Raw genomic sequence first — 25424 nt, forward strand, 5'->3', positions numbered from 1 at the left:
TATCACTAATTGCTCACTTCCACAAAGATGGCTCCCTTGGCTTAGCCAAGGGGTCCCTTGGGGAAGCCAGTTGTATATACATGACCAATAAAATAATCATCATTAAAAACAAGAACTCTATCAGTTTTAGCCACCCGATGCTGCGGCTCACAGTAAGTTTGGATGTAATCGCCGTGTCCAACTGCCTCTGCTATACCCTGTCCTAAGTCCTTCACAGCTCCCTAGAGATCCCCTGCTCCCGACGGTTAAGTGTTCCTTTCAAACCTCGCCTGCACAACTCACTGTAAGCGTAAGGAGAGCTGTCAAAGTTCTCCTGCATCGGTGTGCGGCCAGCGCAGGAGCCCTGCTCATCCACATCCCTTGCCTCCTTTGGTTTAGGTCATGGGTTTTGTATGATTGATCTATTTAATTCTAGGAGAGGTTTCCCAGGCTGGTCCAAGCCAGAGGGATCAATATGGGGTGGTGCCTTCCCATTCTACCAGATATTGGACTTTCCCCTCCGGAGTCACCCTGCGGGCTAGCACCTGGTACTTCTCCCCACACACCAGCCTGCCGGCTGCTCCAAAGTAGTTGGTGATGGAGGACTTGAGGTGGGAGAGGGAGGAGTCGTCCTCGCTGATGCTCTCCAAGGTGTGGCTGTCGATCCCGTCATCCTGGCGCTCCGGGGCACAGGCCGCCTCACTGCTCTCCGAGGCGCAGCTGTTCAGGTGCCCACCTTGTTCGATGCCTTTTCTCTTCCCCCCCACTGGGGCATAGGCTTTAGCCGCCAGCTTTCGTTTCCGGCTGCCCACGTTCCTTCTGCTAGAGGAGAGAGAGAGAGAAGGGGATGGGGATAAGAGAAATGCTGGCAAAAGGAAACTACAATGCAGCAGTGCTGGCCCTTAGACAAGACATGTGCCTGGTGATATCAAGGGCTCCTGACCCACAGGGCTCTGCACTGAGCCAGCCAAGCAGAGAGCTGGAGGATGTTTCCTAATGAAAGCAAGTTTTGGTTTTGAGTTTCCCGTCCCGTGAGACTTTACGTGCACCAGGAAGTGAAGCGCCAGGTTTCGGGCCACTAGCCACCGTCCAGGAGCTAATAATCCGAGGCTCAAATTAGTAGGAAGAGAGGCAGCTCCCCTTGTTAGGATAACTCTTGGTGAGTTACAGGACAGGAAGGTGTGGTCTAGTGGATAGACCCTGGGCTGGTTATCGGGACTCCTGGGTTCTAGTCTTGCCTCTGCCACTGACTGTTTATCGTATCAGACTCATCTCTGAATTGGGCTCACAACTTCTGTAACTCAGGCACTGGAAGAAGGTTGAAGTTACATTGTCTTAGAGTCCCAAAGGTTGGTTAAGGTTATGGCTACGTGGCACGAAAAACACCACAGCAGGAAGTCTCAGAGCCCAGGTCAACTGGCTCAGGCTCGCAGGGCTAAAAACAGCAGTATGGGTGCTCAGACTCTGGCTAGAGTCTGGAGACCCAATGAGAGGGGAGGGTCTCGGAGCCTGGGCTCCAGCCCGTGTCCGAACAGCTACACTATTTTTAGCCCTGTAGTGCGAGACTTGTGAGCCTGTTGACACAGGCTGAGAGTCACTGCCGCGGGTCTCTTTTGCTGTGTAGACATATCCTAGTACCCCTCTCGGAACATGGCCAGCTGCGCCTAGATGGACCCATTTCTGCGATGACGCTAATGCCAGCTTCCCAGGGGCTTGTGAGCTTTAATCCATTGAGCTGTGTGAGGTGCTTCAGCAGGGCTCTGCACAGCACTGACTGCAGGGCAGGAGACATCCCATGGAGATGGCTAGGCAGAGTGGATGTGTTCAGTAAAGCTGCCAGTTCATGAATAACGAGTCTTTCTGTCCCTACGAATGTAAAAGCTCCCACCAGCTCCAGGCAAGCCAAGGGTAGTTTTGCTTACCGAGGAATGCAGGGCCAGTCCTTCTGCATTAACCACAGCGCTTCCCTCGCCCCGCCAAGGAGATGGCAGGAAAATAGGCAGTTTTATTTAATGATCTCAAATAGGCACTGAACAAACTGGCCGCCAGCTGTGGGCATCAGCTGTACAGTGGGCGGAGTCCCCAAGACAAGGACACAGGCATCCTTATTGGCAGGTGCCCAAGGACCACCTGGGACCAGCTTCTTCGCAGCATATCCTTGTGAAGAGATTTAAAAAACAGAAGCTGGGTTTTCCTGCAGCCAGGCACGTATGTCTGGTGACGGTCTCCAGTTAATCAGTGTCAGGGCAGAGACAGAGAAAGATGAGCAATACTTGGAAATACTCTGGGTGCAGAGCAGTTGGGAGGCAGCATGCCCAGCCCTGAGAGAGACTGCAGGGAAGAGAGAAGTCCAGGGTAACTTCCAGAGACCAATCATTATCAAGAGCTAACTCTACCTAAGCCAAAGCTTGGAAGGACAGGGTGAATGGAGAGTTAATGAGGATCACGTCAGGGGTTGGAAAAACAAAGGGGTTTCAAAGAAAGCAGTCAAGTGCAGTCAAGATCAATGCAAAAATCAAAGGGCAAGAACCTAGTCTCAGCCCAGCCCAGCCCAGCCTCTCCCCTTACCTCGATTCATAAGACAAGCTCGTTATCGCAGAGCCAGATGTGCTGGCAGCATCTGTGGAATCCAGGTCAGAAAGAAAAGTCTGCCCTGAGCTGGCACTGAAAGGGAGAGAGACCGAAGTCAATCCTGACCAGACCTCAGCCACTGTGCGAGCCCAGCATTTCCTGCTGTGTACGTACAGGACCCAGCTCCAAACAGAATGTCAGCTAAAACATGCAGCCTGTTCGGTGACAGTCAGGAGAGCAGCAGCGTGCGTCCCTATCAGGACAGCTGGACGGCCTGCACTGCGTTAGTTAAAAGCCCAGAATTCAGACAAGAACATAGTAACCAGCACAGACCCCTAGGACTTCCAGAGCTGCCAATACGGGGCTTTCACTAGCAACCAGCAAGGGCTCCCCACCCTCCAGCTTCCATTTCCCAACAGGGCACAAGTAGATTAGCTGGTGCCCACTGAAAATCTTGATTCCTCATATAAATCTGGGACTGGAGATTTGTCCAATTAAGCTCCTCAAACATCTTTCACCTTTGGGCATCTCTCCTCTCCCCAGCACACGAGGGAGTGAAGAGGGCAACCCCCGAACCACGGTGATGGCTACCCCCGGCATGGCAAAGAGCGGAGACGCATGCACAGAAACCCGGCGTGGTTTCTTCTTACCATCAGGCATTACTGCCCCCCGGGACAGATGCGCCGTTTACCTTTTTAAGCTCTGAATTTCATCCAGTGTAAAGTCAAATATGCTGGCCAGGTGGTGGTTTGTGCTCCAAGCCGAGGTGAAGTCACTCTGCATTACAAAAAGGAGTATATTCATGAGCTGACAGCATGACTCGGTGTGAGCAATCACAGCCAGCGTTTCCTACCCCGGTTGGTCTCCTGCTTCCATCTACTGCACGCTCGGAGATGACCTGTGCTTTGGACGGTCCCTTACCCCTCTGCAAAGCAGCCATGCAGAAGGCTGCCGTTTGGAGCTGGGCGCAGCTGGAGGGTTGTGGGGAATCCCATCCATTCTTTTTCTAAAGGCACCTTTTTAATTAAAAATAATAAAATGTCCCATGCCAGCTGAGGTTCCGTTTTCCCTGGTTCTCGTCTGTAACTGAGAAGCTGTGAGGGCGTTTGGAAGGATGGGGGACAATTATACTTGATGCATCTGAGGATGTCAAAGTCCAGTTTACAATGGTTTCATCAATTTTTACACCTCATGCTGGCAGAGACCAAGTCTCACAGCAAGTCAGTGGCAAATCCTGTAACAGAACCCGAGACACCCAACTTTCATCCCAGTGCTCTAGCCACCAGAAGACACTTAAAGAGACATATTTGGAACTCCCTGCGCTGAGCCTCTTGTTACTGGCATCAGAAGGCTGGTTTGTGGCCAGCAGGGCAAACTTTCAAATTGGCACTTTGATCCTGCCTTTATTAGTCATCTCTGCCTGGGGAGTGCGCGGCCTATGCTGGATGGAAAAACAGCGAATTGAGGAAAGCATTCAAGCCTCCTAAATGTCTGTTGGTAGCAGCAGCACAGGGATCTTGCCCAGGTCCATGTTTGAAAAACAAAAAGCAAATAACTTCAATAATTCACCCCTGAAAAACACCACCACGGATAGTAACAAAAGAAAGAGTAGCGAGAAACTAACACTGGGAATAGCATCCTCCAACAAAAATTTTGATCTTTTTCTTCTAGCAACTCGCCTTTTCTGCTGTTGAAATTCATGCGGCAGCAAACTGTGAAAGCAAAGAACAAACACAAACAAAGAACAGTGAGAGTCAGACTTGCTGGGAGACTGCAAATCACGTAACAGGCCTGAGGGGGGCGTACAGAGAATGTCTGTTCTGGTTCCAAGCAGCCAGGGAGAATCCTAGGGTGGGGAGTGTGGTCTTTGGAAAACTCTAAAATTTACGAGCTGCCGTTTGAAATCCTAGTCCTGCTTGCAGCCTAAGGGGCTCTGGAGAGAAGTGAGAGACCAGGGCTTAGTAGTCAGTTTGCAAAGAGACAGTTACAATAAGGTGGTGTGAGTTGTGGCCTCTCTGTTTTATGGAGCAGCCTGGTTTGTTTCTCTCCGTTTTGGGGTTCTTGTGTGTTCTGAATTCTAAGGAATAAAATAATATTACACTGCAACTGTCCAGAAACAGTGTCTATGTTTTTAATCTAATTTCTCTGTTTGTTTGCTGTGAAACAGAGATAATTATCAAGAGCGCCTAGGAAAGCTGTTTTACTGTAGTGGCTGGGAAAGAACTGGGGAATGCTGCATAACCCAGGGGACCCCATGACTTATCATTTCTGTGTCAGAGTTTAAGACAGAAGTGGACATTCTATGGAGGGAAAGCTCAAAGGGTTTATGGGGAAGCCAGTTTTCTTAAGAGGACAGACGCGGAGGAGGAGAGGACAGTGTGAAGTGAAAGTGTGGACACAGACCCGTTTTTATGGGCGTATTTGCTTTTTCCTCTCTTCTTCAGCTCAGAAGCTCCACTCTCACCCAAACCTGGTACTTTCTCTGGCAGGAGCTTGCTTGGGGGGTTTGGCGGGACACGAATTCGCAGGCGAAAGATGCATTTCTTCTTCTTGATTTCCTTACCGCACAAAAATCTAGAGGGCAGAAGATAAAAATCAATAGATCACGAGGGGATTTGTAAGCTCTGAATGGGAGTCTTCATAGCCAACTCTTCCCCTCTCCCACCCATCCTACCTCAACACCTAAACCCTGCAAACCCAGTCATTTCAGCCCCTCCAGCTTCCCCACACCTGCTGAAGCTGAAATGTTGCATCGAACAGTCCCCTCGCCCGGGCTCACCTGCTTTTGTAGCTGTTGAGTGCATTGAGCAGGTGTGGAGCACGTTCTGAGGCCGGAGTGCTGGTCAGCTGGGATAAAGCATTGGCCAAAAGGTCATTTCAGTAACTGGAACATGTGATCAGCAAAGCACAGAGCACACGCTGGCTAGAGAGCTCGTTAGCGTCACCATGGTTATTCCGAACTTCAACAAATGGGGGAGCCCACGCTACAGTTTTCTGCTCTGGTCTGAGCAGGTTTGATCATAAAGCTCAGAAACGCTCAGCCAACAGAACCCCACAGGCCTCCGGGATGCAAACGCTCAGGCTGCGTTTATTGTTTGGACATCAGCACGCTGGGTTCCTAAGACAGTTAAAATCCCTCCTCTTGCTTTGCTCTATTTATTTATTCTTTTAAACTAATGATTGTTGCATTTACTTCCTGCACGTCACTGGGCCTGGACAGCAAAACTAGCCTTGTCCGTTTCCCTCTGGTTCTCACACACTGGTACAAGGCTGACACCGGTAGGTCAGGACTGGGGTTCTCAAACTTGTTCTTCCTGAGGCCCCCGCAACATGCTATAAAATCTCCGTGGCCCACCTGTGCCACAACATCTGGTTTTCTGCTTATAAAAGCCAGGGCCGGCGTTAAGGGGTCGCAACCAGGGCAATTGCCCAGGGCCTCATGCCACAGGGGGCACAGTGAAGCTAAGTTGCTCAGGGCCCCAGACTGAGCGTTGCAGTGGTTAAGCAGCCCTTCCCCAGCCTCTTTGGAAAGCTACCAGCAGCCCTGCCCAACAAATCAGCTGCCATGGGGACTACAGCAGGTCTACAGTCAACACCGTCCACCCATAAAACCCAGCTCCTCTGCCAGCCAGAGAGCTGCCGGATGGAATCCAGGCCAGGGAGCTGGCCAAGTGGGTGGTTACAGGGAGTGCGCCGTGGGCGGGCAGAATGAGAGTCAATCTTGCAAGCCCTGGTAATGCACCAGTCAGGTGCCCTCTGTCTCCCCGATTGCCCTGCACACAGTCATTGACTGAATGATTATCACAAACCCCGCAGTGCCCGGGCACCTTGTACCATCACTTGCTAACAATTGGCTTCTAAGCTGGCAACAAGCCAAGTCCATCCAGAGCCACAGAATCCACCCCACTGTGGCCAACCCCCCTGGGCCCCCAAGGAAGAGTCAGGCAAAGGCGGTTTTATACCTCCTACACCGAGCCCCTCAAGGAAGCGCACAGAAAGGCGACCATCCCGACCCCCTGCTCCAAGCCTTTGCAAACAAGTGCCATTAAAATGCATCCTGCGGTTTATGGGTCCTTCCCACTAATAGAGACACCCAGAGTGCAGAGACACAGCTTATCACCACGGGATTTCGCTATTAAACACACCTGAATTCACCTCCCTCTCTGAGAGACACTTGGGAGCTTCCCCTTTTGCTGTCTGAGCAGACAGGAACAGAGGCTCCCAAAGCAACCCTGGGTTTATTCTCTTTGGAGTCAGCCCGGCCTCATTCCTGGCTTTAAGGGGTGGATGGTCCATGCATCATTTCCCCTGCAGCCGCCTATCGTTCCCTCCGAGCTGCCTTCCCCCACCCCATCCCAGGCCCCAGGTCTGTACCTTTCCGAGCTGGAAAGGATCCCAGTGGTGATTTACAAAGGCGAGGATTTCCTCAAAGTCGAAGTACTTCTTTTTGCTCTGGACACCCAGATTATAGAGGGCCAGGTGGACAACGTCGACCCTGCGGGAGCAAAGGTGCAAACGCAGCTGAGACTCTGCAGGCCCCGCTTAGGCCAGGAGCTGCTTTCAGATGCACTTGCATTTACTTCAGGTTTGCAACCCTGAGCTTCCTGCTCTGGCTTTGCCATCTCCATGGCAGCTGCCTTCTCCCCACTCCCGCCATTCTCCCCTGATCCTACTCCAAGTAACCCCTTGGCTGCTCAGGGCGTCTGATGGATGGAGTCTACATGGCTGATGGCAGAGCAGGGGAAGAAAGTCACCTGTCCCTTCCCCGGAGCTGCCGTTCTTCAGGCAGTAGCAGACATGTCCTCTCAGCGAAACCCAGTGGTGCATCCTGCACTGTGGAGAGGGCTTGAGACCAGACTGTGTTAATCTGCAGCGTGGGATGCTGGCTAGGACGTGGACAATGTAGCTGCTGTGCAGGTCTGGAGGTTCCATTGTATTTGCACGTGCACAAAAGTGGATTAGAGGAATAACTAAAGGGCTGGTTTAAATCCGTCAAAGGGGAGCCAGGAAAAGGAGGATTAAGTGGCTGTTAGGTTGACCTGTTTGGCAAAATCCTGCCAGGGGCTCTGCATGCGGGGAGATTTGCCACATGCTGAAATACCTGAGCCCCACCAGGCTGGCTAACCTGCGGAGTGCCAGGATTCATGCCTAATTTCCTGGCTTTTTGTCAGTTTCAGCCATATGCTCAGTGCTACAGTGAAAGTAGTGGGGAGGGGGGATTCCTGGCTGATCTAATATTAGCTGAAAAACAAAAGTGCAGGAGGCTGGCAGCTGGCCACAGAGGCTCCTAGTCACATAAAAATAGATCCTGGCTGCATTACATCCTGCCTCCCTGGATACATATCCCCCGTTATATACGGTATCCCTCTATTCCCTGTTCTAAACCAGCTGCACAGCATGGGCATACCCTGTTAAACAGCTACTGTACTTCACCCCAGAGGTGGCTGCATTTCAGTGGCTGGTTAAACAATGTCTGTATATCCCTGATACACTTCACCGTGGGGGATTGTGGGAATTCATTAATATAAACATGTAAAGCATTCTGAGAGCCTCAGATAAGAAGCACTAGAGAAGGGGAAAGTGTTATTTATCCTCTGACCTATAATGTCTCTGCTATATAAACTTGCACTTAATTCCTTAACTAAAGAGAGAGACATGTGGCCAGATCACCTGGGTGACTTATCTGCTGGCAAATATGTACTTTGGCTCACATACAATAGGGCAAGCATGCAGCATGGATCCAGCCTCCTTAGAAATCAGTGCCACACAGCTCGACTCCCGGAGCAGGGTGGGCTCAGGAGAAGCCCCGGGCTGGCTTGCAGGTCAGAAAAAAGGCTCAGAACAGAACTAGCCAGGGCCAGTTCAGATGATGCCTCCAAAGCTGCAAAGATCCTGGCAACCTCCCTGCACCAGGGAGAGGGTGAAATGCCAGTGTGAGGCTCCTGTACTATGCAGGGAGCATAGACAAGCTGATTCCCTTTGACCTCCAGGAGCTCCATGGTTCTGGAGCACAAAGGAAGGTCAGAAGCCTCCCCATTTAGGGCACAAAACAAATCACCCTCTTTCTGCTTATCAGGAAACTTCCATCCACTAGTCCCTAACCGACTCCACAGACACATGCACCAGTTTTAGGGGCAAGGCCTGTTCCCCTATGGGACTGAACCATGCTCCAGCTTGCCTGGAACAGGCTGATCACTGAAGCTCACACATTGGATCCCTGATTAGCGTGACCTAGCCATGGAAATAAGGGGTGCTGAAGGTCAGAGTGAACTGCATCAGAGGATTGTAAGTGAGGAGCCTGGGATTGGAACAACCCGGGTAGCAGTTCTGCAGGTTGGGATTAAGGGGCGTCAGCAAAGCTGTGTGTGGAGCCCTGGGCTGGAAGAGCAGGTCAGGACAGAAGGGGCAGAAACATTTTCATGCACCCAAACTATAAAATAAATCCTGGGCCCACCAATAAAATGCAAATGGCCTCTCCACACAGATCCCCAAAGCTTGGGGGGGGGGGAAGGGGCCCTCACTCAGGGATGCTCACTAGGCTGGAACTCAGGACATGGTGAGTTGGACGTTCGGCAGGGCTGCGGCCACTCACATGGGATGGGATTGCGGCTGCTCGGCAACTTTAAGAGCCAGGCCCGTTGATTTTTAAAAACGCGTGTGAGATTGGGCTGCTGGGCCAAATAACTGCATGAAGATGCAGCTTCAGTTCAGTGTGCAGCTTAGGCGGGCATGGGGACGCCATTAACAGGGGAACCCTGGAGACTCCCACATTCAGCACTCAGCCTCCTCCACTATAAGTCCAGGCCCTGCTGCATGCAGGACTGAGGGGGAGAGCCATGAGGCCCAGGAAGGATAAATGGTTCCTGATTATCAAACTGCTGATCAGGGAGCCAGACGGGCTGAGCGGGGTTCTGTTCCCACCCCCGAACTGCACAGAAAGTTCCCAGAGGAAAGCGACAGCTGAAGACACTTCACTCTGCACTCGAAGGGGCACCAAGGGGAAAGGAATCCATTAGACACTGGCTTCTCTCTGGCCTTCTCCCCTGTGCTGAGCAGTGGCTCCCAGCCCTGTTGCTGTGTATTACACTCCATAAAGTAAAGAACCTCTCAGAGAAGCCGTCCCTCTGTCCCTCTCCATGCTGATCCGACCATTCCTGCAGCAGCCATAAATAGCGCCCCGGTATAGGAGAAAATATCAAGGCAATGACCTCGCTCTGCTGCAGCATATGCATCTGCTTGGCTACGTCTCTTCCAAGGGACAGTTACAACCCTGGGCCATGTGGAGGCGCTTCGTAGACCCTGCAGTTCCAGGAACGACTCTGAAAGTCCCTGACCGAGCGAGAGAGAAGCTCAGGGGGAGGCTGGCAGCCCAGGAGTCCGGGCTTTGCCCCGCCAGTTGGGAGCCCCAGCTTCCAGCCCTCAACTCTTGGTCCCAAAGTGACGCCAACTCTTACCATCTCAAGGGCAGGCGCTTGATGTATTCTGGCCCCTGGTTACACACCGCACAGAAAAACACATAAAACCTGGAAAAAAAAAAAAAAAAGAGAGAGAGAGAAACGCATGGTAAGGTGGGGGGCAGCTCAGAAGGAGGATGGATTTGGGCTCATCGCTCCAACAGGACAGCCCAAGGCTCAGCCCATCCTCCCCAAAGGGCAGCGGGTCTCAGCATTACAGTAGGATCCTCTGTGCCCATGTGGGGTAATGACTGCGGTAGAATCCATCCCCCTGCACGTGCCAGGCTGTGTTCTCCTCTGGCCCAGACTGGGGCCAAAGTCACTCTGCTCCCCCGGGCAATGCTTGCAGGCTTCACTCCCTCCTCCAGCCCCTGCCCCACTCCCGTCCTCAGCTGCAGAGAAGGTCACTGCAGAGCCCTTTGGGTCAGCCAGAGGGGGTTGCTAGAGAGGAACCGAAGCACCCCTCTGCCTGCTGGGCTGGGCAGGCAGAATCCAACCCCAGCATGGCACTCTCCTCTGCCTACCACCTGTGGCTGGGAGATGTGCCACCAATGCCCGGGGAGGGGACGAGAGGCTCGTGCCCCTGCCTCTGCACTGGTGTGGCGTGGCCCATGCCAGTTGCTTCAGATCAGCAGAGCAAAGCCATTCTCTCTGCTGTGCCTGGCAGCCTCCTGGCTGCAGGCTGCCTGCCAGAACGCTCCCTGACTGCACCGGGTTGGGGGTTAGAAATGAGTGAGGAGCGATCTCCCAGCTACAGACCCTCCCTGCCCACAAAGGGGCAAGGACTCCCCTCCTCCACACAGCCAGATATGCACCACCTGGGGCTTGTCCACACATGCACAGTTAGTGCGCAGCAAGCGGGGTGCAGATCTGCTCCATATTAGCCGTTCATGCTGCACACAAACAGTTCCTTGGGGTGCTTCCAAATCCCACTCGGGAACTGTTAGTGCGTGGTACCAGGGTCCCCGGGCCCGGCAGGCTAGAGCAGGGCAGACTTGCACCCCGGCTTGCCATGCTCTGAGTGTCCACGTAGACAAGACGGGGGGAGAGACTCGCTCAGTCAGTGAACTCAAACCAGCAGCTCTCTCTGGACCGCTGCTTGCTGGAATCCAGCAGCTCTCAGCCAAGCAACCAGCCAGGATTTCAGCTGAGCAGCAATTCCCAGGACACCTGAAGGAAGCCGTTAGCCTGGGATGAAGAGACCCAACCCCACTGATTCCAGCTGCTCCCAACGCAGCTGTGAGCGTGTTAACAGTCAGCTGGGGGAGGACATACAGACTGACCAATTCACAACTCGGGCTCAACCCTCAGGGATGCACGGAACAAACCGGGGTGAGCTGGGGAAGGACGTACCGGTCTCCAAACATCATGGGGTCGCTAAGGCACTGCGTGCAGGCCTCGTGGAACCACTGCCGGCAACTGTAACACTGCAGCATCTTCAGGTACCATCTGGGAAGAGAGACCAGATTTCAACACTCTCGGAGGTGGCCCGAGGCGCATTATGACCAGAATCCCTTTGCTATACATGGTGCCCTACAGGTGAATGGAGAAAATTCTCGACTGCGCAGCATGTTGGGCAGGCGTTGACACTGGGGCAAAGTAAGTGTGCAAAATGGGCGTGCAACGCTCCCCAAATGGGAATGGCAGAATTCCATACCCCCTCCACACTGGTGGAAATGAAGGCGCAAGGCGCAGGACAGTGGAGAATCAGGCCTCCTGGGTCTGGGTTTGTAATGTTGCGGGGGAAGGGCTGTCTTTGGGAAAAAAAACGCCACTGACATTTACATTAAAAAGGAGGAGCAAGGGGGGGGTCCAGATGGAGTTTTCGGAGGAGGCAAAGAAGTCAGCCAGCCCCACTGAACTGCCATGGGCGCTGGGCACTTAACCAGGGGCTCCTTGGAAGAGCCCAGGGTCTACCCAGACCTGGATTCCCCAACAATATTTTTTAATCAAATGTAAGTTCAGTAACTAAAGCTACTTGGTCGCAGCCTTTCCCGCTGGATTAGGTATGTTGGTCACACAGGTAACCTCACCCCTCAGCAGCTCGCAGGAACAGCTGGCTTTCTCAGCAGCCTCTCCCAGCTAAGCACACAGGAAGCTCACTGCAAATGCACCGTGCAGCAGCTCTCTAGATGGTTATTTTGGTTGTCCGTGACTTTCCCCAACTGGGTTATTTTTGGATGGGGGCTTCCTGCCTGCAGCTTGTTGTTACAGCAGGGGAAGCAGCTCTTGCATCCCAGAGCTGCTGAGTGAACTGCAACCCATCGCCTTCCTCCCAGGGACAGGGCACCCTGCTCAGACACATTCAGGGGGAATGGGAAATGCTGCAAAATCAAAACCTGACACATGCATGTTGGGTGAGAACCGCACCCTCAAAAAAGCCTTTCCCAGGAACTGACCTTCTATCTCACACTTGCCCTAGGGAGGAAGGATGGCCTAGTGGTTAAGGTAATGGACTGGGACACCAGTCCCAGGCTTTGTAACAGTCTTCCTCTGCATTGGTGGGCAAGCCTTCAGCTCTGTGCCCCAGTGCCCCACCTATACAGCGGGGATAATGACACGTCCTTTGCCCGTCTTGTCTATTTAGATTGGAAGCTTCACTGTGCCAGGCTCTGTCTCTCCCTATGTTTTTGTACCATGCCTGGCACAAACAGGGCCCTGATCTCAGCTGCTGCCATGATACAAAGATCAAAAACAGCCCAGGGAGTCAGTCTGTGCCAGCCAGCTCTGTCCGTCTCCCTCACCGAGCTGAGGTGGTGTTAGAGTAACACTCAACAGCCCGGCTCGTGTGGACTAAAGTGCAGTTTGAGTCTGAACAGTGACTGAAATCGAAGCGGCCCTGGTTTGCTTCCTGGGCGTATTCTGTCCCCCACACTCTGTCTCGCTCTCCCTGGCCCGGCTCAGCAAACAGTTATGGGAGAGGGAGCTGCGTTCTAGTCTGGATCATGCATCAGCCACGGAGTTGGTAAGTAAGGGCCGGATGCTGCCATCAGAGTCGCTCACATAGATCCCTGCCCACGGGGACACGGCTGTCTCGGGTATACTGGAGGAGGGGGCACGTCACACCATTAAAAGTCTGATCTTTGATCGCCACATTCAAACCCAAGTGCAGTGTAATAAGTTTGGGGCCTTACTCTCCAGGGCCGCCGCAGTAACAGTAACACTGCTGCGGATTGGTCCTGTGCAGAGAATCCCATTCCAGCTGCTCCGGGTTGTAGGACAGCACCATCTTGACGGCTTGCAGCGTCTTGGCAATGGCTCCCTTCTTCAGGGCGCCCCCTTTCTGCAGGACCAACCAGAACACAGGGTCAGCACAGCCGGGCACGAGGAAGCTTGTCACTAGAGGCGTGAGCCTGGCTCCATTGAAGGCAATGGGCATTTTGCCATCAGCCGCAAGGATGCAGGCTCAGGTCCCAGGTTTGAAAGGAGCTCGTGGTCAGAGCAGGAGGCTGAGAGTCAGGGTGCTCTGGCACTTGACTAGCCTAAAGCTGCCCAGCAGTTATGTCCCCTCTCTGTGCCTCAGTTTTCCCACCTGCAAAATGGGTGTCATACCCAGTGGAAAGCGTGGAAACAAATCCATGAGGGTAAAGCCGAATGAGCCTCTTCTAACAAAGGTGCTGAAGGAGCACTGGGCTGCTCAACTGCAACTCCTGCCAGACACTCATGCTGCTGCTCCCATAGTGTCAGTTCAGCCTTAGCTGAAAACATGTCCTCTTTCCCCAATGCTCTACTTCCAGTATGTGCAATCCCCTAGTGTTACATCAGCCTGGGGTTCATGTCGGCTGACGGTCACCAGAGTGACAACTGCAGCGGTCTCCACCTCTGGGTTCCCTAGCAAGAGATTCCTTAAAAGGGCCCGATCTGCACAGGGCAGAGGGTCAGCACTCTCTGAAAAGCAGGCCCCTTTAAAGGGCAGCAGCTGGGTGGGGCCCCCAGATCACTAGTCACTTTTGAAAATTTAGGTCTTCTCATCCAGGACCTCAGTCCCCGTGAAAGGTACTGTGTAAATCAATCCATCATGGAATACAGCCTACTGGGGCAAAGAGAAGCGAGTGCCAGGGAAAGCCTGGGAGTTGAATTTCTCTCTACACTGATACAGGCCTGGCGATGCTCCCCCAGAAGTTGGAGGGTGCAGGGCTGGGCTCTGTGGCTTAAGCCCATCTCTGCTCCATAAGCCTGACATGGGCACTAGTAGCAAGGACCTCTCAGGAGGGCTTTCTGGCCACTGACGCCCACTGGCAGGAGCTGGGGGCTGGAGTGAAAGGGAACAAAGCTGGTGTACAGGAGGCAGGGAACAAGGGGTTAAGTCCCTTTCCCCTGTTAAAATGGGCAGGTCCCAGGAGTAACAGTCACTTTTTAATGTTTTCCAGGATTTTCCCCGGTTATTTCAGCTGAGGCCTTGACCGAGCTGTGACTTCCCCCCTGCAGCACGGCTTCCTTCTGCCAGCGGGGCTGGTGCAAAGGGGCTGCCCTGCCCCCCGCCGGTAAATTCCCTCCCTGCAGCAGGGCCCCCCCGACGCACTGAGACAGCTAGGCCAGCACTGTAGGAGCTCTCTCTGCCCCATGTGGGGGGCACAGCCAAGGTGAATCCTTATGATTCTGTGCCCCGCCACGGGGCACAAGTTAGGGTGGGCTTCCAGAGGCAGCAGCGGGTGCTGAACCGGCAGCCCCCGAGCAGAGGCAATGCAAACTGGCTCCCTTCCATCCCTGCACAGAGGGGGGGATCCTGCCCCCTTGCCATCAGCTACAAAAGATTTCACCCCTCCATAGGTCCCCCTAAGCTGACCCCTGCACCAAGAGCCAGGGTAAGCCCAGCGCAGTCAGCCACTCACTGCAGAGAGTTTGCCCAGCAAACATCACCTGGCAGGGCAGGTTCCTGTTGGGGTTTGCAGCCCCCGGAAGGGAAGGAGTTAACTTGTAACTGCCACACCCCAGAACCAAAACGGACCAGAGACCTGGCGAGCAGGACGGCGAGCCTCACTCACCCGTACGGCCAGGGCAAATATACATCTCCGACAAAACCAGGGCGTCAGCACGGGGCCGTCGCTGCTGTCCACCACCGGGATGTGGCACTGCTGGTGGTAACCTAGAGGAGGGTCGGGACAATCAGTGTACAGCGAGCCAAGAGCCTCCTGGGAGCACACAGATTAGCTGGCCAATGAGAAGGCAGTGGCTGTGTGTGCACAGGTGCGGCACAGCCGCAAACACACCCAATAACCGCAGCCACTAATGGTCGTGGAAGGGGATTAAACCGTGTCCCGTAGCCCCGACTGGATAACGCCAGGTTCTCCCTGCCAGAGACAGGCCAGCCTGGAGCTCAGCACGCATCCAGCATTAACGACAGCTCCCCTGCAGCCGGCATATTAGAGCCATGGGAAACCTGGCGGGGTTTCAATGAACCAAGAGGAAACATGAGCTGCATCCCATCCCCCATAAACTTACACTCCCCACGGACACCCATTCACAGCCCCACTCATCCTGCCAATACATACACACCACACACGCCCTCCATTCATCCCCCGCAAACACCCCTGCCTGTTACCCGCCCCATGCACACTCATTCATCCTCCCCAAATGTACACGCAGCCCCATGCAGCCCACCCCGCGATCATTCCCCCAAACGTACACACACTCTGCTCACAACCACACACGAAACATCACCAAACTCCTCGGCTGCTTTCTGGGGTTCTAACCCGTCTCACAGCAGTGCTGGGACCCTGAAGCCAACGGGGATTCTGCCTTTGAGTGGCCAAGCTGGGCACCTGGCTTTCAGCGACTGCCACCCGTTTTCACTGTATGTCAGAGGGACACATGGCACCGTACTGGGGAAAGAGCTGGCTCTGCTCATCGGGTACCCCGTATTAATCAACGCTAAGTATCAGCTTAGTGTAAAAGGGGACAAGCGGATCCCCTGCCTCTCCCTCTTGATCTGCTACTCTGTGAGAAAAGTTCATTTTCTCCTTCCCTCCCGAACAATGACATTGTGGCCCTTCAGGGCCAGAAAACACAGAAAAACGAAAGCCACCGTCACTGCCAGGGTCAGCCAGAAATGTCGAAGGAAGGGAGCCGTGCTCCCTCGCAGCACAGAGCCTGCAGGAGGGGGAACCAGGCATGCTGGGCCCCTCTCCACTTTGAGAAGAGCACTGGAATCTGAAGCAGTTCCACCATCCAGGGGACATCACACTCCACCTGGAGCAGCGCTCGTTCTTACCTAGACCACATTTTCCACAGATGAGGATTTCGTTCAGGGGCCCTGATGTCTTTCCCAGGCAGATGTTACACTTTGGCTCTTCTCCGGGGACACCAGCTAAAAAGAGAGCAAGAGAGCAGCGGCTTCAGAGATGCATGATGGAAATACCAGGGAGGGGGTGGGGAAGAGGGTCCACTGGCAAAATTCTATTTCTACCCTCAAACACACACGCTCCACATTAAATGGTTAAAGGAAAGAACCTGGGCAGCTCCTAAGTTCTTCTCCTGGCTCGACCACGGGCTCACCAGCAGTTATACCCCTATGTGCAGACACGTATGCAGGCTAGAGCCTACCCCAGAACATTCTACACGGGGAACCCAACCCAGAATCCCCTTGGACACCTGCACATGCTTCTGTTCAGACACCACTTTGGGTCCTAGAGGAGAATAGTTCCCCCCAAGAAGGATGATATTTGCTTTTCAGCTAACATACGTTCCCAGGTCTGTCTGGGAGGGACATCCGTAACAAAGCGAGGCTTGCCGGCATCTGCAGAAACTCCAGCTAAGAACTGACCTGCTGGATCAGAACCAGCAGATTTTGTCTTGGCCCCTACACCCGCCAGACTTGGCAAAACTCTGAAGTGTGCATAGAGCTGAGCCAGAAAACTGGGGTGAAAAAAAACCACATCATTCCCATGACATGCACTTGTGAAGATACATCCAAGGGCAGGATAATTTATAGCTTTTTTTTGGCCTGTAGCAAAATCAAGACTTCTGTACCAAGGCAGCCCATAAATTGGCTCTTTGGGCCGGACTCTCATCTCACTCGCACCAGGGCAAATCCAAAGTACATCCATTGGGTCAATGGAATTGTACCGATGTGAGAAGAGACACAGGCTCTAGCAGCATTTATATATTCCGAGTGCAATTCCCATTCACTAAAATAGAGTCACGATTTCCCCCTTTGTCTTTGGATCAGAAATAAAGTGAAAGGTTTAAAGACTTGCTCTTGTCTCTGGGAAGTTTCAAAGTCCTCCTATTTCAAGATAATGCTGCTAAGCCACATTTCTTTCCCTCAGTTTCTTCTTGCTATGAACAGGTGCATGGAACTAGGATCTCTGTTGCACCCTTCATCCAAATGGATGGCCAAGTGCTTACCTTACTGAGCGAAAACAAACCAGAGGCTTGATTTCAGTGGAAGCTCATCCCAACCTTTACTCCTATGCGCATTCACAGCCCACCCCTCATGAGCACACAGTCCCCTGAGGGCAGATTCCATCACTTGCACACAGAGGTGAGGGACTGCTCCAGAGCAAAGGACACGTGGCCATAGTCCCAGCAGGGCACGGTCTCCTCCTTCACTCCCTATCCTAAAACTGAGGTGTACGTATTGCCAGAGGCATATCAAACACCTGCTCCATCCCCGTTTCAGTGAAGATGAAGCTATTCCTGCACATTTTGTTTAAAAAGAAAAATGGAAATGGCATTCTATGGGATGAGCAGCGCTTTATAAATGCCGCTTCTTATCCCAGAATAAGTATCCTATTATTTAACCCTCCCCAAAGGATACACTGGATCCTTTTCAGCATTTCTACTGAAGAGGGTAAACAGAGCTGCTATGAAAGGGTTGGTCTTCTGCACAGGGCAGGGGGGAAATGTCGCCCTAGGTGAACAAAGGCACCAGCTGAGGCATCTGCTTTTTCTAGACTAGAACTATTCAGCTTCATCGTCCAGGTGACACAGACGCGTGAGGCCAGTCTGATGGGATTGGGAGTGTGGCTACCCGCTGAGCTCTGCATTGCCACACACGAGACCTAGGCTTGTTTCCTAGTTCCAGTCTCTCATTCCTTGGTCCACCAGTGGCTAAGGGTTCTCCAGGTACCAGACACACAACCCCCCCCCCCCCTCCCGAGAGCAGCAGGAGATGTGCCTCACTGAAGAGCACACCTAGCCCTTGGGAAAATGCATTGGTGGCCTCTGTTAGGACTCCTGACCCAGCCTCGACCATTAGGATGAGGAATATCCCCCTTGGGAAAAACCCAGGCACATCGGCAAAATTCACAGCTCCAAACAAATGGAGCTAAATGATCCCACAGACAGGACATAAGCCAGAGATAAGAGTCCTGCCACTGGGCATGACGCAAGCACCAGCCAGAGACAAACACAGCCCAGCGAACCACCATTAGTCTAGCCAGAACATCCAAACAGTTCTTCCTCCTCCTAACATTTTCCAGATCGCCAGTCACACAAATGGCCCCAAGGGGTTAAAGGAATGTCCACTCAGACAAACAGCTCATTTTCTGGACAGACCTGCTGCTCTGGGCAGCACTGAAAGGGTTAAAATGCCTTCTTTTTTTTTTTTTTTTTTTTTACATGCAGCGATGCAAATACATCCCACAGATCCCAGCAAGGTACATTTGGAGCCTTTATCCAGACCTGGCACATGGCACATCAGAAATATCAGCGCGTGAACAGAATGACTTTAGTGGCATTTGCACTGACCCCGTCCTCATGCAGTGCAGAGTGGGGCAGAAATCCTACAGAAAGGGAATAGGGTGCTGCAAGAAGGGGACCAGTGCCTAGGCAGTAGGTTTCCATGGGGCATTCACTAGATGAGTCTGGGTGGGGGAGGCAGAGTCAGGCTGCATCACACGTATGTTATACCAAAACCTACCATCTAACTTGGCACCCAGACCCACAGGGTAAAGATCCCAGCTCCTGCCAAATGAAGAGCCAGTGTAGGGCAGCAAAGGAGTCAGCTGGGAGCAATGGAAGAAGATGCCCCAGAGCTACCTTTGAATAAACAGCATCTAGATCTCACACAAGACAAGAGAAAATGGGAAGTTTGGGAGGCCTTCAGGTCCATCCTTAGGAGCAGAAGCTGCTGAGCCCCTGTTGGGAATTGTCCCTGCCTGTTTAAAAAACCCCAGGGCAGGAGAAGAGACCAAAGCATCACTCACCATGCTGAATATCCTTCCAAAGGACCCAGTACTTGGAGTTATCTTCAAAGGTCACAAGACAGCTCTGTTTGGAGCCACTTATCTGTGCAAACAAGAGAGACGTCAGGTGCAATTTTATCCCGTTCACTTTAAACATGTTTTTAAACTCACAACATTCTGACAGCTCTGCTGCGGGAACTCGCTGCAGCACGTAGATTTTAAAGGAACATCTAGTTGCGTTTTGCTTTGGTGAGGGATGCTAGACTAACAGCCCTGAAAACCAAAGCTGGCTGTGTTGCCACCTATCAGTCGCACAGGCAGCACCAGTGCCCACCCCTGCTGTGGAGTACCATCGAGAGATGAGAGAGTATTTGTTCCCACACTCATCCAGCCCTTGGCATCTCTGCTGAGGAGCCCACTAACATGATGATCTGCTTACCCTCTAGAAACTGGACTGAAGCTCAACTCATTTCACCAAACAGCCATCAAATGAAACGATTTCTGGTCACCACTGACATGGGCTGGATGGAAACCAGCCGCCTGAGTCCCCAAATCTGCACCCACCTGCAGAATTGGTCTTAACCCCACTAGTTGGGCTGTTTAGCATCTCAGCACAATCACTGGATGTGTCCCACTGACCCTGGATTGCTGTCACAAGCCTATTCTTCCTGTTAACACTTAGCCAGCATCTTCCACGGAGGGCTCTCAAATTACTTTACAAAAGTTGGGTGTGTGTTAAGGTTTCCCCTCATTTTACAGGTAAGTAAACTGAGGCACGGAGAGGTTATGTGTCTTCCAACATTACACAGGAAGTTGGTGGCAGAGTCAAGACTAGAACTTGTGGGAAATAAAAAGTACAAATGTTGCCATAAAATTGCACATGTAATACGTTGCTGGGATTTTTTGTTTCAGGTAGTTTGATAAAAGGCCAACTTCCAACAAAAATATACAGATGCATGGAGTGAAAGTTCCAGATGCAGGTATTATACTGTCTGTATACTAATGCCTGCATCAGTAATTTTCACTCCCTGCATCTGAAGAAGTGGGGTTTTTACCCCCAAAAGCTTATGCCCAAATAAATCTGTTAGTCTTTCACCGGACTCCTCGTTGTTTTTGTGGATACAGACCAACACGGCTGCCCCTCTGATACTTCACTGTGTAAAGTTACTCAGGGATCCCCTTCGCTTGCCTCCTCACTCCCCGCCCCCTTGCCCCAGGCAGCAGCAAGCCCTGGGAGCCTCGGGGAAGGTCAGAGCAGGTAGGGGAAGAGGCCAGAGGGGGGCGGCACCAAGGCCCAGGTGTCAGGCGGCAGGGACGGCCATGCTAGGGGAGACAACGCCTCCCCATGACTATTCTGCCTGCCGCCCATGCCCAACATATGCGAAAGAAGCTGTTCTCGGGGCTCTGGAGAGAAGGAGATAGGACTGGGGACTTGTGCGGGTGGAGGAGGAACTGCTCTTGGAGTCTGACAAACCTCCAAACAGATTTGCAGGGGTCAGTCCCCTGGGAAGCCCTTAGGAAATGAGCCCAGGAAGGTTTGCACAGGTCTAGTGTTATCAGAGAACAGGGGCTTCTGTTTAGCTCTTTGGGCGAATGCATCTGTCTCTTTTTAAACTGGGACCTGAATCCAGATTTCAAAACACCCAAAGTTTGAGGGTACTTGAAGGCAGAATTTGGGTAACTCCCGTTATTGAGATATTGGGATTAGGATCTGCTGGGAGGTTCAGATCAGGATCCAGGTTCAGATTCCAGGGCCGCCCCCGCCCCCACCCAATAAAACTTGGATCTAGGTTCTGATTCAAACACATCTCTGGTGTATAAGTAAGAAAGAGAGAACCGTGTTAGACTGCACAGAGCTTTGAATGCCTATTTTACCCTCTTGATCTTTCCAATGTAATAGAGTCCATCAGTCCACCTGCAGAGCACATACTGCCCCTCCGTCAGTTTGACCATCAGATCTCTGCAGCCACTCCCATTCGCAGAAGAGCTGACCGCTGCTTGTTGCAGGTGGCTGGCAGCTGCATAGACATCTCGGATGATTGGGTTGTGTGTGCCGTTCTCCATGAGCCTCAGCAGACACTGCCAATAAAATACACACTCAGTGACTTTTCCATCACACCATAGGGAAAAGCTAGTTTTGATCATGCAAACTCTCCAGTCCTGGGAGCCATTGGCACCAGTCTCACCATCCTTAATCAGGCAAAGCTCTCACCCACTTTTCTGGAAGTTTTGTCTCTATACGGGGGCTGATGTTGCAGACCTTATGCATATCTCAGGATTATTGCTAGTGTAACCCACTCAGTGGGGCATTCTGTTCCCCTCTAGCAGTGTCAGGGCCACAAACAGAGGTTGATGAACCTGTGTCAGCCTTGGCTAATAGCCACTCTTTTAGCTCCAGCTGTAGGGGCGTATGCCCTTAGAACCAGAGGGCTCAGTCTATAGTTGAGAAAACATAAGTTATATTAGCCTTCAGTTAACAAAACCAAGGGAAAGGGCATACAGCTAAGATCATAATGAACAAAGAGAAGAGTTCCTCTGGTACCACTCATTTCAAAGGGCTCCGTCAGGTCTGAAACACTTCGGCCAAAAGGCATGCATTTGAAGGGTTGACAGAATTTACTTTTTATTTCTGTGAATTTTAATTCAAACATTTGTCTGCACTTCTTAATAAACCCCCAAATCCAGCAGCACCGGACCAAGGCACCAGCATGAAAATTAAACTGACTATAAACAGAAAGTGATACTGACCAGCCAAGTTTCACTCCCCTAGAGAAGTGAAGAGCAAAAAGTAAACAAATGGCATCAAGTACATTTGATTTTTAAAATACTTTTCGTTTTAATCACCATCGATATCATTAGTAAACACAGCTAAGACAACATCATTGAGTGATGTACGATTTTTATCTTGATACTGTCCCTTTAATTGCAAAACATACTCCTGCCTTAGTTTATGCCCTGGAATTGATTTAAAATATAAACAACTCACTGTGTTTTACCCTGGGGACTTTCACGCAACCATGAATACACCCTGCAAACTACCAATAAGATTTACAGCTTCGATGAGACAAATTTTAGTGGTTAGTGAGTCTCTCAACTAAAGTTCAGGCAAGCCTGTCCAAATGTAGCCAAGCAAAGCAAACCCAGCAAAGATCTCTGGGCAATCACACCAGCGAGCTGCTACATGCCACTGAAAAATGCAAGTCACCCTCTGATCGGTTTTCATATTAAACCAGACTATGACATTAAGACCTCTTTCAGTTTCCCCTTAAGACAATGGGAGACACCCACTGACTTCAGTGGGAATTTGGTTTGGCCTTCAGTTTAGTAAAACAAGTACTATTCGTGTTGTTATTCTGAGACAGACGGCAGGTACTAGAGTTACAGAGACAGAAAGGCTAAAGCAGGGGAGGTCGGGGCTTTTGGAAACTCCCATCCACGAGTAGTGGGCAAGCTTCATTTTGAAGGTTTCTCTTCCCAACTATCTTAACCTCTTGAGTCCACAGAACCAGGCTGGAAATTCCTAGAAAGCAGCCTCACTCGCTCTTGGTGTCTGTGCTCTGGGACAGAACCCGGAAGTGCAGAAAACATGCAAAAAATAACATTTGAATGGGAAATAAAAGAAACTCCTTTCCCCATCCCTCACACAGAAATGTCCAGTTTCAGGGCAAAGGTTCAAGTCATGTATCCGTACCGGTTCTCCCAGCTCTAGTCTCACTGGGCCATTTGTGAAGTAAGATGCTACCCAACAGGGAGAGGATGAGAATCCCTATTATTACCAGCTAACAATCAAAGGCAGCCTTCACTCGGGACAGGATCCCTTTGACATCAGTGGGAATTTTGCCAGAACAGGGATTGGAACCCCTAATTCAGTGTAATTCTCAGGATGATCTTTTCTCACACAGGCCCCTGGCGTAGCCTGATACGCCCACGCAATGCAAGTCTTTCCTGCGGAGTCACAGGTGAGTCTAAATGGGTCTGACTTGCACACCAAGTGGGCTAGAAGAGGAGGCGACAAACACCAGTTTAGATTCCCCCCTGGATCTGGCCCTATTCAAGCAAAGCTGGGCTACTCCTGGGGAATGACATTCCCAGCTTGTTAAATATTTGCTAGAGAACAAGGCGCCTTTCCAGGCAAGAGCAAGGCAGTCAGTCCCAGACTGAAAATACCCCCCCTTGTTTTCCAGAATAATGGGTGGAATCATGTTCATTTTCTTTGCATCTCAGAGAGACTAGAACTAGGACAGGAAGAGCAGCCAGCCCAGGAACACCCGGCCTCTCCTGTCACTGACGTTAAAAAGGAGTGTTTGCATTTGGGCCCCCATCCCCAGCAGAAATAAAAGCAGAGCCTCCGCCGCTCGCGCCAGGAAGTGAATATTTGAAGATGAAAAATCGCTGCCAGCCCGAGGAACGTCAGAGACTCTCCTACATTCCAGAGACATTAATCCCCTTTTCGGGAAGGACCCTGTGGCCTCTCCAAGGAAAAGCTTCCTACGCTAATTACTCAGCCCTGCAAAGGGCAGCCTCTGCCAGTGCTCAGATGGGAATCAGACGTGCACACAACGGGGCTGTGCCCAAAGCCCAGGCTAGGGAGCAGCCCGTGCGGTGACACAAGCCAGGCCCGGGTAACCCCTTTCCCTCGCGGCTCTGCGGTGCTTTGGGAAGTGAAGTTGGCAGATCGCCAGCTCCCCGGGCTTCAGCAAGGGCAGGTTCATTCATGGGCATGGCTTGCCCCCAGCCCTCCCTCGATGGGTGGAAAAGAGCATCAGGTGGGGGTGGGTGCCACATGTCCCAGCGCTGGGGGAGAAGGGGGCAGCCCTGTGAATTGGGGAGGAGGGGGGTACACCCAGCTACACTCACACCCTCCCCACTTTCCCTTTCTCCACCAGCCAGGACCTCCCTCCCCCCCTTCTTACTCTGCAACAAAACTCCCTGCTGCATGCACTTACCTAGGAGCCGGTCGCCCACAGAGCTGTGATTGGTTGATTCAAAAACATTCAAAATTAAATCCATTTTTTTGGGGGGGGGGAGGGAAGACACACACGGTCCCGGCCAGCCGGAGTCAAGCGGCAAACGGGTCCCCAGGCAGGGCAAGGGGCGGATGCGGCACATACAAAGTGCCAGACACGCGGGGCCAAAACTCCCGTGGAATAAGGCACCGCCGCTGGGGAGGGTCCGGTTTTCTCCTCTCTCGCTAACTTTCCTGCTGCAGCCAGCAGCCGCCGAGCTGCCAACGTGCCTGAACTAACAATCGCTCTGGGGAGAGGGGGTTGCTCTAACTGGGGCTGGGTTTTTTTAATTAATGGAACACCCCCCACCCCGGAGGAAGCAGGTTCAGCCCCTGGCGAAGCCCGGCAGGGGGGGCATGTCAGGATCCGCCAAAGGACCCCCCCCCTGAAAAAAATCCAGCTAAACCTACAAAATACAAGAAGTCTGGGAGGGGGGAGCTTCCTTCTCGCCTGGATCTCCAAGCGCAGACACCCCCTCCCCGAGCCAGCGGCGGCGGGTCGGTGCAGCCCCCCCACGCACCCACCCGCGGTCACCTTGCAAACTTTGCGCGAGCCATCGCCGGGGGTCCGCGCCCCCCCGCCCCGGGCCCCCCCCTTACCGCTCCGCCGAGTCCTCGGGGCTCAGCGCCGGGCGGAGAGCGCTGCCCGCGGGCGGCTCAGTGCCTGGGGCGCGGGGTCCCCCCCATGCCGCCCCCGGCTGCTCCCCGGCTAGCAGCGCTGCAGGCGGGTGAGGCGGGGCGCCATCTTTTTCACTTTTTCCCGCGAATTATTTACGTTTTGCTTATGTAATTAGCACGGGCCCCCTCCGCCTCCTCCGCCCGCCCGGCCGGCTCCCTCCTGCAGGAAGCCAGGCAGCGCCCGGAGCCCTGACAGCTCCCGCCGGCTGCATTTAAAGGGAACGTGCCCGGCAGGGCCGCGTGTGCCACCCGCAAAGACCCGCACGGACACGCGTGCACACACCCGCCGCTGTCCCCTCGGAGGGACACCGCCTCGTGCCTCCAGAACCAGCCAGTCCACACACACACACCCCTTGCCAGCTGTGCAGGCAGCAACACACACTCAGATACACCTGTCCACATCTACCCAGAGCCGCACACAGAAACTCATGTGCACACACACACACACCTCTGAATGCTGCAAACACAGAGCAGATATTTTACACACACACAGCCAAGCAACCCAACCAAATGCACCATCTCCTCCACTCAGACCTGTTTCTCCACCTGCCCCACACTAACCCTGTGGTGTAGGATGGAGTCATGCAAACACTGGTGTTTTTTTCTTTT

The 25424-nt window shown here is 52.6% G+C and overlaps 1 protein-coding gene across 4 annotated transcripts; it reads right to left on the reverse strand.

Moving 5' to 3' along the window:
• PHF19 (PHD finger protein 19) lies at positions 1-24970 on the reverse strand. 4 transcript variants are annotated; one of them, XM_039506883.1, is made up of 15 exons: positions 24738-24970; positions 21008-21211; positions 19154-19235; positions 16216-16311; positions 14990-15090; positions 13139-13287; positions 11358-11453; positions 10005-10073; positions 6925-7045; positions 5330-5397; positions 4954-5124; positions 4175-4262; positions 3242-3327; positions 2548-2643; positions 1-798 (listed from the first exon to the last, which is right to left on the reverse strand). In XM_039506883.1, the coding sequence occupies exons 2-15, from the start codon at positions 21194-21196 to the stop codon at positions 450-452; spliced, it is 1761 nt and encodes a 586-aa protein (XP_039362817.1). In that variant the 5' UTR covers positions 21197-21211; positions 24738-24970; the 3' UTR covers positions 1-449. The 4 variants fall into 4 exon arrangements, with proteins under 4 accessions (XP_039362817.1, XP_039362816.1, XP_039362819.1 ...); XM_039506882.1 differs by having other exon boundaries at positions 1-801; XM_039506885.1 differs by lacking the exon at positions 1-798 and adding an exon at positions 1095-1845.
• Positions 24971-25424: the final 454 nt, after the last annotated feature.

This window comes from Mauremys reevesii, linkage group 19 (genome assembly GCF_016161935.1).
Source record: "Mauremys reevesii isolate NIE-2019 linkage group 19, ASM1616193v1, whole genome shotgun sequence".
NCBI classification, from domain to species: Eukaryota; Metazoa; Chordata; order Testudines; family Geoemydidae; genus Mauremys; species Mauremys reevesii.